General features: G+C 35.2%; 1 protein-coding gene across 3 annotated transcripts in view; it reads left to right on the top strand.

The window, feature by feature from the left end:
* TBXAS1 (thromboxane A synthase 1) overlaps window positions 1–16277 on the top strand; it is a 229176-nt gene that overhangs the window by 72902 nt on the left and 139997 nt on the right. For all 3 annotated transcript variants that reach the window (XM_026725639.2, XM_087934948.1, XM_087934949.1), the window contains one exon: window positions 1849–1901. In XM_026725639.2, coding sequence (XP_026581424.2) covers window positions 1849–1901 — 53 coding nt within the window. The remainder of the gene's footprint in view (window positions 1–1848; window positions 1902–16277) is intronic.

Genomic DNA, 16277 nt, shown 5'->3' with positions numbered 1-16277 from the left:
TGCATAGAGCCAATCTTTAATTCTTGGCAGCTGATTCTCTGTTTCAATAAGGCACTATAAAATATTTATTTAGAAACCATACATTTCACTTTCCAGTGTTTACACTGAAAAACAAATGCATCATAATTCAACTAAATGATATGTTGGTAAATCAATTCATTTGAAATTCTTTGCTGATGTTCAGCATTATAAGCCTAATTTTGTTTTGAATTTGAATATCTCTGCCACTGCTTTATTAGCCAGTTTTGTGCATTTAGAAATTCATATTCCATGACAATTTTATCTGAATATTTTGTGTTTTATTAGAAATTACAAATGCTACAAGAAACACTCAAATGCTCCTGGAAAATATGTGGCAGCATATAAATGAAGTTTATCAGTGTTTCTTAAGTTTATCACTGTACTGCTTGCTTTTTTGTTATTGTTGTTAGTCGCAAAGTCATGTCCAACCCATCGGTATTCCATGGACAATGTCCCTTCAGGCCTTCCTGTCCTGTACCATCCCTCGGAGTCCATTTAAACTCACACCAACTGCTTCAGTGACAACCACTAAATGTTATGTTGGAAGATACTTGAAAAGCCCGTTCCTTTATTTACTTACTTGTATCTCACCTTTATTGTTTTCACAAATACCTTAAGAAAGCAAACATATCCAGCAAAACTTTCTCCACCTAGTTTCCCTACAACAACCCCATAAGGTGGGTTGGATTGAGTGAGAATGACTGACTCAAAGATTCAATCCTTTATCTCTGTATCTAGATTTTTTAAAAAATGGTTTCATTCTCATAATTGCACTCTCCAATGTTTTCACTGCAGCTGCACTCTTGAAGATGCAAGCTACACTTTTCTGCCAATTGTTTCTATCAACGTACCTCTAGATGGGCACCTTAAGGTATCTCCATGCCAATTACCAGAATTCATAGCACATAGTTATGCTAGCTGGGATTATGGGTGTTGATGCCATAATGTTGAATGCTCATATTCAGGAAGGCTGGTTTGCACTACAGGACAATTTGCATTTGCACAATCAGCACAAAACAGGAACTTTAAAATAAATTAAAATTATTTTAATTATTGTTTCTGCAGCATCAGGGATCATTGGTTTTAATTTGAGGAGTTTGATATTTAATTAAATCAAAATTTTGATCGGCTAGTAAGAGACTGTTTCTAGAACATAAGAATATTTTTTAAAATCATATTTTTGTTAAATACAAGTAAATACAAAAGATTGTATTTAACAAGAGTTTTAACAAGACTTCAAAGTTATCTGGTATAACAAATAAAGATATGTCATATCACATTTAAGAACCTACCATAATAGACCATGAATCAATTGCCGAAATATATGATTTTGAAATAAATCATATCTCTGTATGATACAATGAGTTTCAGCTTTAAAATACATACAAGAATTAGTCTAAAACAGAAAACATAAGTATGTTCTTTGAATAAGAATTTTAAAAAGAAAAAAATCTTAATAGCCTTTAATAAAGCATATAATCCTGCTCATTCAAAATGGATAGATAGTTTTGCATAAGGGCCAGTGATTCAGAAGGTAAAAGTATCTTTAGTGAAATGCTTATAGGAAGTTGTACCAGTGAGAAACTAACTACTGACTTCTTCATTTATGAGGGACAGAAAACAAAAAGAAAGTATATCCCACTTCTTCCTTACTGGAAAAGCAAAAAAAATCAAGTAGGCAAAAATGTGGACAGGGTTGCCTGAAGATACCTAAAACATTGCTTAGAGCAGCAATAGATCATTTAAAAGGTTCTTGAAATCTGATGGATACTTGAGTGCTGATAATGCAAAGAACCAGTTATAGTTTCTGTCATTTTTTTCACTCAGGGCTTTTGGGAGAGTCACAACAAGCTAATCAGCAATTATGGACCTTCTTGTGGGTAAGTTGTTCTTTTTGTTTTTCCTGTTTACTTTTTGATGTAGGGCATGAAACTTCTTGTGAATTTTGACATGTGCTCAGCCATCACTCATCCCTGGTCTGGTATTTTTAATGATACTGAATTAGAATTTACATTATTCTCCCTGAGTTATTTATTTCTGTGTTTTATTCAGTTTATATGGCCATCCATCCATCTCACATATGTGGCTCTGGACAGCAAGCAAAGGTTAAAAACATAAATATAATTATAAAAATGGCAGTACACCACAGAGAAAAACATTTTTAAAAATCTCCAAGTATAAATATCCATATTAATAACAATAGCATATAGGCTTATCTGACCTCTTAACCCATCAGGCCTGGGTGATCAGCCAGGTCTTAAATGCCCTCCAAAAGATCAGCAGCCAACCTAATTTGTGGGTATGATATTTCAAAAGCAGGTGCAGCAAAATAAAAGAGGTGCTTTCTGGGTCCCATCAGTTATCATTCCTCAATTACAAGGGTCTTCAAACTTGGCAAGTTTAAGATTTGTGGACTTCAACTCCCAGAATTCCTGAGCTAACATGACTGGAGGAGGAATTCTGGAAGTTGAAGTCCACAAGTCTTAAAGTTGTCAAGTTTGAAGGCCCCCTGCTCAATTAGATGGAACACAGAATTTGCCCCTTCTTCCAGTTCATCTAAAAGGTTGCTTACTGGGGACATAAATTTGCTAATTAAGGTTTGCAGCAAGGTGATAAGGTAGTTTTGAATCTATTGTAAGCAGTTACAAAACCAAGGGAATCAACACATCAAGATGTAGTATGAGAGGGATAATATTCTTAACTATAAAGATGTGCAAATTTGCCAGTTGAGAAACATGCCTCTGGACCCAAAACACGTATCTGGGACTCTTTTTTTAAAAAAATATTTTTTTTATTAATTTTCAATAAACAAACATACACAAACAAAACACAAAACACGAAAACATAAAAATTCTTTTTGGAAAGCGGCTTAGTCCCGGGTTACATCTTTTTGTACAGACATAAATCAAATTCATGCTCACTTTATATACCATTTCATATCTTATTTACCATTCTACATTTTCTATATAGCTTCTTCCCTCTTTTCACTCTCTTAATTCTATTTTGTTTATTTCATCTCAATTTAAATCATTATACTTGTATCTTTTGTCTGTTCTATTTCAATTATCTATTATCTTTTCTCATTAACACAAAATTTATCCTGTAATCACTGATTGAAGTATGACACCTTTATATCTTCCCCCTAAATTTAACACTTAAAATAATATATAATTTTCATTCTGATTCTGCTTAGTACATTCTAAAGCTACGTACTATATTTTAAAATAAGAAAATAATAAGTTTATAATATAATTAAAAGAATAATCCATAGCAAATTAAACTCTATCATTAAATCTTAAGCATTTTACACATTCCTTTTAATATTTTATCCCATTTTATAATCATATAATGTTCCAATTTTCTAACATTATTTCAAATACAACAATACAGTCTTATGTACTTTTGTAGAATTTCTTTTTTAATTATATTTTTACCCATTATCTCTGAATAATTCCTATTTCCTTACATCTTGTTTCAAACATTTGTAACTTCTCTTCCTTTTTCTCTTCCTTTCTTCTCCAATCTAGCCTTTTACCCACCACCCCCGGTCCTTGATCTCCACCCTCTTAATCTCCACCCTCTTTTCTGTTGCTTTCTGACATTGTATCGATTTTTCACCTTATTTTTCCCTTTTTTGATGGGCTTCCAGTTTGGTGGGCTTCCAGCGGCTTCTGGTTTGCAAGGCTTCAGAGGCGGCAGGAATCCGCGATCGTGTGCGGTCTTGGCTGCGCTTGCCGCTGGAGTGCCCCCACTCCAGCTAGATTTGGGGGCTAATAGTTACCCCCTAGAGGTAACTGAAGACAGAGGAGATCCAGCAGGGGTCCGGGGGAATTGCAACCTCTCTCCTCAGCTGGCTTATCTCCCTTTTCCAAAAGCATGGAGCAGTGGTCAGCAATGTCTGCCACAAAGAAGCTTTCCTCCGAACAAGAATGTGCAGGAGGAAGCTGAGAAAGTGAAAGCTTTTGGCTGAACCGGGATAACAAGTAACATTTAAATACCCTGGAATTTTAATTTCATTAAAGATACATTGTTCCCAACGAAGATCGGAAAAAGCGGTGGAGGAAAGTTAAAAGGGAAAGTTTGTTTTTTCTCACTCTTCTTCCTTACGGTGATAGCAGATGGAAATCAGAAAAACCCGTTTTGGCACCAGCAGGTAATTAAATTTGAAAACTAAAGCCAAGGGGACATTAAAGATTTCTGAACATTGAAATTAAAAAAAAAAATTTTTGCTATAAGTGGGAAGAGAGAGGAAAAGAATTAATATTAAGATTTTGCTGGAGGAGGCTGCTTGGAACTTATAAGATCAGAGTTAAATTGTAACAAGACTTCCAAAAGATATACTTTGGAACTTTGCAATTGAACTGTACCCCAGGAAGAGAAAGTATAAAAAGAAGAAAATGCTAAATGAAACAGTTTGTGTCTATTTGGATTGCTTGGTGACTTTGGGACCTTTGGAAATTATTATTTGAAAGACTAAAAACATTTGGGTTGTTTAATTTTTTTTCACAATGGCATTACTTGTTGATGAACTGAAAATGGAATTTAAAAAGCTAAAAGAAGAGGAACAACAAGGGAGGGGCTCTTCTGGATCTGTTTTTCATTTCTTAGAAATGGTGATGTTTCTTTAATAATACTATAATAACTGTACTTTTATTGTAATCTCTAAGTTTCATACAGATAAATTATGAACCAAAATATAGGCATATCACACATTCTTTGAGTTTGTAATGATCCTAGAATGTATTTGATTTGTTCAATTACTTTATTTAATTTTTTACTTCTCTGTCTGAAGAATTCTGGATAACCCCATTCTGCAGACTTCCTATTTGAGTGAACACAAACTTTCTCTTTTCAGTTTTGTGGAAGGTCATGTAGCAGATTCTTGTTAGCACTGTGAAATGTTTACTAAGCAGGCTTATCACAGTGGTTCATCCTGTTTGTGAGCCACTGTTTGAACAGCAGACTATAAAGTCATCGTAGAATTCCAGACCTCCTAACATGTCCTAATATACTTGCCTCCAGATTCCTCATTGAAAATTGCGCTCATGCCATTGACCATGGTATCATTCTAAATCCTTTGCAATGGTTTACAGTGGTTCCATTTCTTCCTGAGTTGGTGGGCTAGTTGATAATTTAAGTTAACTCAATTTAGATACTGCCCAATTTCAACTGGCTCTGGAAGATATCAATAAAACCAACAACATAAAAACAGAATATAACAATTAGAATTAAAAACGTAAAGTGAATCTAAGAACCACAAACAAAAAAAAAGCCCCAACCATTTAACCCAAGGCCAGGAGCCATGTTTTTAAGATTTTCCACAAAGAGAGTGTCTTGGCTGATGCAAAACCAGAAAGTTGAATGAACACTGTTTTAAGAATAGTACACCCTCTTTCAAGCTCAACCAGGACTTGGTAAAATAAACTAGGTTAGTTTCTACACTCTCAGAATGTCCCTTCAAGACTTCAATGTTCAATCAATACTTAAGCAAATATCATGCTTAATATCTTGGCCAAAGATTTGAGGTTTTTTTTTTTTTTACTATCATCTGAAAGAAAAGCTCTGTCTGAAGATACATTGTGTTATAACTTTCATTGTTTCTATGGGACCTGGTCGATTCATCATCATTTAAAAGGAGATGATTAGTTCCCTCATGTCTTCTAAATTCTGTCAAATGAACTATCTGTTTTGCCCCCCAATGCTCAGGGGAGCACCCAGACACTTAACACTCCTTCAGAAAGCTTCCACAGTTAGAATAGATTTGTCAGATGAGACAAAATACATACAGTAATTTTCAATGGAACACTTTTAGTTTCTCACAATTATTATAATTTGTATATGACTTCTGTTAAACTAATACAGCTATGACATTTCAGCTTTATCTTCTCAATATTTTTTTTCATTTATAAGGACTGACCTCCCATTTTCCTGAAAATATGCTTTTTAATGCTAAATGATGACACTTGCATTTAAAGCCATTAAGAACAAAATTCCAAAATCTTCAAATGTCATACCTTTGCAATTTTAAATAACAAAGTTTCTCAAGTGATACATGTTTAATCACTTTTAAGCCTTTACTGATTACAAAAAAGAAAATGCTAATTATTTTAAGTGCCATATTCTAGATGTTGAAATATTTTAATTAGTGCTAAAATATTGATAAGAATTTTTTGTGTGTTATCTTTCTTTTATTACCATTTGTTATTATATTATGATATTCAATAATTTATGTTAATGATACAAAACCTCTTAAGATTTTGATTTATTTCTGCCTTAGACACAGATTATTTGTTCTTTAGTATTTAGCATTTGCTTTTTTCAAGAACTTTGCACTTTATAAATTTTTGCTAAAATCTAGATTTTTAGCAATTCTTTCGTCCCTCCTTCACCCTCCCTAAAAAATAAATTGGTAGCACATCTGTTCACTCCATACCTGAGTGAAAAGATCTGCTACTTTGAAGAAAGGCCAATGTTGGCAAAAGCACAAAAACATTTTCTAAAAAAATTCTAAAGGGAAGTGATACTTCCAAAATAATAGTGAATGGAATGCTGAATTAAAATAATTTTCTAAAGTTTACAAATAGATAAAAAAATAATACAAACAATACAGGTAGCTTTTGTCTTATGACCACAATTAAACTGAAACAGCCTTAGTCAAATAGTATTTTTCTGTCGTCTTAATAGGTCTTTGCTACTATATTAATTATAAAGCTTAGTTTTCTCTGGTTCCCTCTGATTAACCTTCAAAGTAGTCTCTTCTCATATATTCATTTTCTATGCTCTGTCTGAAATACTTAATGTTGACTGTTTAGTATAATGAAACATCCAAATTTAAAAAATGATAAAAGTGGAAAATCATAATACAGTCATCTGTCTTAAGTATCATGTATCACTCTAGGACCTAGGCCATCCAGAAATGTTCAACAATTTCCAAACATTCAATAGCTTCTAGAAGACAAAACTCAGTTTAAATTGTAAATTATTTCAAAATATAGATACTGCCACAAAATGGCAGTTCCTTAGTACATGGGGAAATTATGACATAGTTGTTTTCCTTTTTAATCCCTTTCCTTTTAATCAGTTAAAACAAGTACATTTCTATATCTCTGTTCAGAAGTTTATACTTTAAACTTATTTTGTTTCTAGTGAATATATGTAGATGTATAGTATACAAAACAGAATTCTTTGTTTTAGCTAAAGCAGCCACCATTTTGGCTTGACAATCATTTTGTGAATGGAAAAGTCCCTCATGGCCACCATATCACACAGAACATACCTTCTGAAATCCAAATATGTTCTGACTACAACTGGTTAAAATATCTTCCTTCTTATGTGTGGTATATTCAGTTTGTATATATTTATAATTTCATTAAAACAACTTTTAAAAATGACTAAAAACAGAAAAAAGAATGTTAACCTACTGTAGTTGCTTTTAAAAGATGATTTTTAACAGTTTAAACTAATTTTTCTAGCTGGTTCATCCATTAGAGATTGCATGCCTCTTTGTTATTAAAAAGAGTGCCAACATTTGATCACATGTAGTATTCCATTACTTTGGAGCAAATTGACATAGAAAAGTGTGGAGGTGAATAATATGGAGAGTGCCAGAAGCATTTTATTTGCTAGAAACAAACAGCAGTTGTGACATTGTTCCAGATTTCTGAGGTGAATTTTTGACAGAAGCTTTCAGGAAATGAAGCTCATACTGGGGAACAAATTCATTGTTGTGACATTAGACCCCACTCTAGAGTGTCTGTTAATGGATCTTAGAACTTTAGAGAAGTAAAAATAACAACAAAGTACTGAAAACTGAAGAATAACCAAATTCATCCCCTCAGCTGGATGCAGATTAGTAACAAGTTTTTTCAACCAGTTTGCATACAGTTGCCAAGAAGTCAGCATGGAAATGTCCATGAAGTCTTTAGAAGCTGAGCTTCATTCAAAGAAAACTTTGCTTCTGTTAGGCAGCCATGAAGAGATTAATTTTTCTTTAAAGAAATCCAGTCCAGCAGTTGCTTCAAACATAGTTGTTTGTTAACTGATAGGCATTTTGGCTACTACAGCTAAGTGAGGTTGTTGAGGTTCTTCAACATCTAGGGTGTCTCTAGGAAGGGCAGGAGAAGAGTTGATGTGCATCTCTGAAGACTTGCCTCTCAGCTGCTGGGATCTTACTTGGACTTGTTTCAATCAGTTTACAAGATGTCTCCCTGACTTTTTCCTAACTAACCGGGGAAATGAGATTAGGGCTTCCGTGATCCTAAAGACAAGACATAGTGCATGCATAAGTGCATAATCGTGCCTACCATCCCTGTCCTATTGTCCCCAATTTTAGTTCCTATTTCTTATATTTAAACTTACGTTTATTCTTATTTCTATTGTATTGTACGCTTTTCACAGAATAAATAAATAAACAAACAAATAAATAAATAAATAAAAATGCACAAACTTTTTTTGCTGTTTTGAAGAATGCTCTCCAAATGTAAGTAGCATGTAGATGAAGAAATGGATGGAACAGACGAAAACTGAATGTAATTCCATTTAAATTGAATTAAAATAACATTTCATTAGATGACTAATTAATAATGGATATACTCCCTGAATGTTTAGCCAGTTTCCACTTCTGCTACTGCTGAATATACCATCTGATGGCAACTATTAGAATAGTTCTAGAGGCCATATCCATGGTATTTATGAGCTGTATACATTATATATTGCATTTCTTTATTTCCCCTCTTGTATCGCTACAGATGGTGGCAGTGGAAAGGAAAATTCATTTCATGTCCATCATGGGTAAATAAAATAAATTGTCAAAATATAGAAAACTCTCTGTGGGAGTGCTGATTTCATAATCCTTTGAAACTCTGATTCTTGGGTAGCAGAAGAGATTATACAATTTACTGAAGTACAAGGAAAATGCATTTTGTGTTTTTATTCTTGACACACAAATTGTTGGTGGGTGTTGTGGGATACACACAATCCTGTGTAGACTCAGTATTGCTATGCTTGAGAAATGTCTCAAGCATCATCTCCTGTCACTCAAGAAGCCTTGCTAGTGCTCATTTTTGCAATTCTCATGGTTCTTATGAATGCTGATAATGAATGCTATGTGGAAGCATTATATGTATAACTGACTTCAAGGGTTTGACGTGACAGCGTTGGAGAAGAAGCTGCATTTTATGCATTCCAGATTGAAAACTGTTTTCAAATGAATATGAAGAGCTTCATTTACGCCTTCCTTCATTTTCATGAAAGCAGAGCTTTGAAAATTGAACCTTTATTACCTTTATTATTTTTGTTTCCTAAGGTCACTTGAATCATTTGACTGATAGGATCACAACTTGTTTTCTTTCAGTATGAACTGGTCTCCTTGACAACAGGATGTCAAATCAACTTTTCAGCTTTAATCAAGTCAGAACAACATGCTGTAGTCCGTCTATTCTGAAAGCCTTCAAGTTCTGGGAAATTATTTCAGTTCAGGTTTTGTAGGGCCCATTTTTTTCTTCCCTTTCTTTAGATAACCTTTAGTTCTGGGTGTGTGTTTGAAAAATCAAGCCCGGTTTTATATATGGAATGTCCAAATGCAAACAAATTTCACTGTTCACTGAAACCTAAAAGAATGGGAATTCACATAACTGCATCAAAACATTTGGTATGAGTTCAGTGGTGGAAAGTATATTTTGTACATATTAATTACTAAATACAGTTATGGTATTTGCAATTTAAGAGGTCTGGGAGAAAGTGATAGGAAACACTAAAATCTGAATTGTCGCCAAATAAAACAATATTGACTTCAAGGAATACAGAATAACAAAGTTGCAAGAGACCTTGGCGGTCTTCTAGTCCAGGGGTCTCCAACCTTGGCAACTTTAAGACTTGTGGACTTCAACATCCAGAATTCCTCAGCCAGCAAAGCTGACTGGAGAATTCTGGGAGTTGAAGTCCACAAGTCTTAAAGTTACCAAGGTTGGAGACCCCTGTTCTAGTCCAACTGCCTGCTTAAGCAAGAGACTCTAGAGCAGGGCTGTCAAACTGGAAGCCCAAAGGCCAGATGCATCACGTGTAGGCCACGCCTAGCCCGGCTCCACAAAGACAAAAAACATTTCAATAAAAGCACAATTTGTCACGTGACACGATCAAGTTTGACAACGTCTATACCATTTAAGAGCCATGGTGGCACAGTGGTTAGAATGCAATATTGCAGGCTAATTCTGATGTCTGCCGACTGCCAGCAGTTCGGCAGTTCAGTTCTCACCAGCTCAGTGTTGACTCAGCCTTCCATCTTTTGAGGTCAGTAAAATGAGGACCCAGATTTTTGGGAACAATATGTTGACTCTGTAAACTGCTTAGAGATGGCTGTAAAGCACTGTGAAGCAGTATGTAAGTCTAAGGGCTATTGCTGTTTTAGACAAATGACTGTCCAGCCTCTTCTCAAAAGACTCCAGTATGGGAGCACCCACAACTTCTGAAGGCAAGCTGTTCCATTGGTTGACTGTTTTTACTGTCAGGAAATGTATCCTTAGTTCTAGGTTGTTTCTCTCCTTTTTCAGTTTTCATCCATTGCTTTTTGTCTTGCCTTCTGGTGCTTTGGAAAATAGGTTGATTTCCCCCCACTCCTTGTGGCAGCCCCTCAATTGGAATACTGCTATCATGTCAAATAGCATACTAGAACAAAGAGTCCACTTGAATATATTTCCCATCATTCATGCTTAAAATATCCTCATATCATCAAAGGCAATGTTTGTGCTATTTTTCCTGGAATGGGCAAAAAGAAATAAAAAATGAGACTGCCCCAAACCCAGAAAAGTCAAAGGAGGCAATATAGCTTGAGTGAACAAATACATTGGAATGATATTTTACCAAAGAGCCGGTTTAGTGTAGTGATTAAAACATTGGGCTAGAAACCGGAAGACCGTGAGTTCTAGTCCTGCTTTCCAGCCAGGTGACCTGTTCCAGTCACACACTTACAATCCTAAGAAGGAGGCAAGGGCAAACTCTCTGAAGAAAGTCATTAAGAAAACTGCGGCAGCTTGTCTAGGCAGTTGCCAGAAGTCGATACTGAATCAAAAGGCACAAAATCTATCAGTCAGTCACAATGGATTGGATTCTCATACTGTACAGTATTCAGCCAAATCTTCCCTTGGATAAGCTGCATGTTCATATAATGATGAATGACATCACTAGTGATTATGAGCTGCATGTTCATTTAGTGGCATGGGTGACAGATCATAGTGTGTTGTCATGCACAATTATTCGTATGTGAATGTGTGCATCAAACTGTAAAAGTTATTTTTCCTTCTTTTATTATTGGGGTTTTGTAATCAGTTGCTCATATTTTTGTTTATACTTAACATACATACTAACCTATCTAGCTGTTTCCTTTTGGAGTAAACAGTATTATTCATAACTCAGGGGAAAAGAGTAAAAACAGCAGGCCTGCAAAATTAAAGACCCGAGATAAGAAAATGAAAAAGAGACCCAGTTAAATCTTGTTTATACCAACAAACCATCATACCTTTCCATACCAATCTATCCTTAGAAATCATTCTTACTTCCACAGTGTCCACTTATTTACTTAAGAGAATAGAAGAAAAGCTTACAGCTGCTGAACAGACAGCTGGCTACTCGCTAATATATCCCCCTGCAGGGACAGAGACCATAAGGATTTTCATTTCCTGAAGAGCCCCATTTTGATTTTATATACCAAATAAATAAACAAATGTGAACATAGGTCCCTGTTTTTCAGAGATGCATGTTCTTATTTATCTATTTATTTATTTATTTGTTTGTTTGTTTGTTTATTTGTAAGCCTACATAACATCTACATATATTGCTTTCTTATTCTGCTGATTTCACATTTAACAAGACTGATCCTTGAATCCTGACTTGAAATGAGTTTCAAGAATAATTTTTTTCCTACCTTTTGTTGCCCTACAGGCTGGATGCAGAATCCTGGGGTTCTGTATGTGGATTTAGCTTTAACCCAGCAAAACAATTGTGGTATTTTTATAGCAAAACAAACTGAAAATCCGGAGAACAGCTGTGTTGTTTCTCAGTTTGTATTGGGACCAAACATAAGTTACTTTTTCAGAAAACAGATTGCTTATATAGCTTAGAATTATGTAAAAACCAGGCTGAACTGGAAAGAGGCGGTTGTCCCAATGTCACGGTCAACCATACTTAGGAAAGGAAGGAATTAATTGGTCAAGTGCCCTGGAGAAATATAGGAGAGCAGCAAAATCAGAGTTGCCAATGTTATATATATATAAAGTGGGAAAAGAAATGTGATGAGGTATGTAAAATCAAAAAGTCAGCAATTTACACAGTGCCTACCATCTCCACTTCTTTCTTTTCTTCTTTGGGGACATTGCTCACGTTGGTACATTATTTATGTAAATAGACTGAATATGGATGAACAGTTGTGTGTTTGTGTGTATGTAAAACAGAAACACATACAGGAATGTTGCTCACACAGACACTGTAGGCACATAAAATCTTTATCCAACTGATCAAAGTAATACATTAATAGTTATATTCAATGTATTTAATTTTAATCATTTCTGTGTTAAGAAAATGTGCATGATATGAAATATTTTTAGTCACTTGATAGTGAGATGATAATATTGAAATTTAATGAAATAACTAAATAACTAAACAAGCAAACTGTTTTTTTTTTCAGTGTACAAAAGAGAATGTCATATTTGAAACAACCCTTCCCTCATAGCAGTAGGCTAGGCCACTAAAAACTTTGCCATTTCACAAAAGGTTAGCCAGATAAAAGCTGTCTTTTTTCAAATGCAGGCAAAATGAGCCTCAGATGAGCTGAGTTAAAATGTCACAACCAAACACAGGTAATGAAATGGACAAATAACAATGGCAACTGGCTTCGAAAAACATTTAAAAACACTCTTGTTTTCCAGGGGTTGCCAAGATAAAGTATTGTCCACAGTTTCTTCCTCTCAGGCAGGAGAGGTGACCTCTTATTTTATTAGCATCACATTTCTATTCAGAGCTGAGAAGCCCAATCCTATTAACTGCTTTCATTATGCATTAATGAAATGGAATACTGATTCAGCTAATCAGCAGCAGCAAAAGATGACATATGCTCACCGATGTAGTTCTGGTACAGCCTGTTACAACAATAGAAGCCAAAACAATCTTGGAATACTAGGATGCCCACCCACCAAACAAGATGCTCTCTGCTAATGTCTCGTTTTTTAAAAAGGTAACCCAGGCTTACCAACCTGATAGTTTTCAGATATGTCAGGTCTATATGATCCCCCAGAATTCCCTCTGGGCAGTGTACAGTTTAATCAATAAAATTAAGCTTTAAAAATGGAGTAATTTAAATTAACTTTTTTTAAAAACTATAAAACAACATTATAAAAATTCAAAAGACAAAGAGTTCCAAGATTGGGAGGTGTGTCTGTGGAGTGTTCAGTCCCATGGTTTTGGAGGGGCCCTGTGACCCCCCCACCCCCACAAGACTACACATTATGCATTATACACTTAACTTGCAAGTCATATAATGAGAGTGTTAAATTACTCTTTCTTCAAATACATCCCTGCCTTGATTAAACAATTTTAATAATTTGCCCATTCCATTAACTGCATTCTCCCCATATCTGCACAGTATCCCAAATATTTGTTTTCATTCCCAGATTCTTGTTTGTATGAGCCCTTGGCTTCATTGTAAGATTAATATAAGTGATTTTCTGTCATTAGATTGGACTTTATTCATGTAAACCAGGGGTGTCTAACTTGCATCATCATGGCGGTGTCACATGACATATCACAACTTTTTCCCTTTTTGCTAAACCGGGTGTGGGCATGGCCAGTGCGTGATGCATCTGGGCCACAGTCCACGAGTTTGACACCTTTGATGTAAACTAATATGTCTGTTCATAAATTGGTTTCCACATTGTGTTAGTACACAATGTGGTTGTTTGGTTCTGATTTAGTGTTATATTGAACCCAAATGCTGCACTTTTGAAATCATAGTTTATTATGATATATGAACTAAGCATTAGTTACTGTCTCAGTTTTAATTGCAGATACATCTGGGATAATTTACATGCAAAAGATGTGCTTTTGTGTTATAGCCACTCTTCAAGTGTGATGGACCCTATATCTGCTCATATATCTAGTATGCAGAATAGAGAAATGTTATTTCATATGACTTATTTAATATAATTTCTGTACCAAACTCAAACTGAGTTATAGAAGAGAAACATTGAGAATTAGACTCAGTGTCAAAGCAGAGTTAAGGAAAAGTAGCAGGAAAAAAAACTGTGCTGCCTGTATATAATATCAAATCATTTCCTTAATGCTGTCACATGTTTTCAAAATTTACAGAATTCCACTGATACTGGAAGAAATGGAACAACAGATTGCATGTGTGGTTCATTTTAATATCTTCTGTGGTTTTGATTGTCGCAAACAACATTTCAGGGCCTTGAATTCCCTTGTTGTCTTCCTTTACTTGAGCATATCTTCTCATCTGCTTTTCTGGTCAGTCCCACTTTAACTGTGTGAGTTTTTACAACTCAATTTTTAAGTGGCCCTGAACGTTTTTGTTTGTTTATTTTGTCTTTAATAAAAAAAAATCATGCAAGTTTATTAAGGATGCTTTAACACATATTCTTCACATATTTAAAAAGCGCTCCACCCATAAAGTGTTGAAAGTTGATTGCAATTCTACATGTAGCTTACAAAACAATAGCAATTACCGAGAGGCATTAAAAAGCTTTCCGTCTAGAAGTACCCTTGAATTAGCAGCTGTAGCAGAACAGGCTATTACTTACTGACCCTTAAGTAAGCGGTTTATTGCAGGCCTTCATGATTGGCTATTTTTGGAAAAACTGTACAAACAGCATTCACTGAAAGCTTGATTTAGCAGTGTTGTATACTTAACAACTCAAACTTTTCTTCCTTTTTCAATATTTTTAAAATGTAGACGTGATAAAAAATGTTTTTGGATTATATGGGAACATAATAATAACATAGGCTCACTTTTTAAGGCAGGGTATTCAACATTTCACTGTGGAATTTTTAGAAAAAAATAATAAAGTGTAACAAATGCTGATGTGTTTAGAGTGTCATTTAAAAGAGCAAGCTGAAAGAATAGTTGTCTGTATGCAATATCATATAAAAAATGTTGTCGCAGCCTTGCCTGTTTTCATTACCAGGAAGGAAAGGAAGCGAAGGGAATAGGGGAGATAGATGGGTGGAATTATTTTTCTTATACTTCATTCAGTCATCACTTTTTCTACGGGCTTTGTATGCAATCCAAATACCACATATGCATACAATCAAATGAAAATAGCTAAATGTATTTGTATATCTGTATATATTTATAGATAAGTGGGGAGGAGTTCTAAAAGTTCATACACATATGAAAATTTCATTTAAAGTCAGTGGGACACTTCCTTATGTCCGCTGCAAAATCTTTTCAATTGTTGTTTCTTTCTGTAAGCTAGATACTGTAGTGATACAATAAGGGGCGACTATGTGTATGTAAATCTGAAATAGCATGCCATGTGTCATGCCCCTGGTGGAGACTGACTCTGAGGGAGAGGAGGAATAGCCGACAGGGAATGGAAGTGTGGCTCCAGAGGTTGTGCAGGAGGCTGGGAAAGGGCAGAGGCTGGCTGGGCAGTCAGAGGAGGACCCAGGCTCATCCCCTCTCCATCCTAGGGTACGCAGGGAGGAGAGGATAAGGGAGAGGCGTGGTCTACTGGGAAGGAGAGGGCCTTGATCCTCTTCATGGGCTGCGGCTGTGACAACTGAATAAGAGGACGAACATGCGTATGGGCGAGTGCTGGAAACAAAGCGTGGAAGTATCTCTAGTTGATGGTTCCTCTCTGAATTTGGTGTCCTTCCCAGTGTATATTCTGATATCTGTGGACGTCTTCAAGACCTTATCTTGTCTAGTTTGTGTGGTTTTTTTTACTTTTTATAATTTAAATGCATTTCTTTCTTCTTGTAACTGCTTGTGTGGGAGTTTTTTGTCTGCAGTCAAGGATATTTGGAGCTTAGAAGCAAAGTGAAGGAATAAAAGGGGGCTTTACCTGTTTTTTGTGACTGTGTTTATTTTATATCCCACCCTGGGTCATCGCATCATGTATTCCTGCCCCTGCTTCCAGTTTGCAGTTCTGATTACTTTAATTTGGATGAAATTTGAAACTCTGTTCACTTGACAGTTATTGATAATATGCAATAAGGCTTGAAAACTATGCTAAAATTTCTTTTTTTAAAAA

This window comes from Pseudonaja textilis, chromosome 5 (assembly GCF_049901715.1).
Source record: "Pseudonaja textilis isolate UNSWEBS1 chromosome 5, rPseTex1.2, whole genome shotgun sequence".
Classification (NCBI taxonomy): domain Eukaryota; kingdom Metazoa; phylum Chordata; class Lepidosauria; order Squamata; family Elapidae; genus Pseudonaja; species Pseudonaja textilis.
This window is presented reverse-complemented; position numbering and strand designations above follow the sequence as displayed.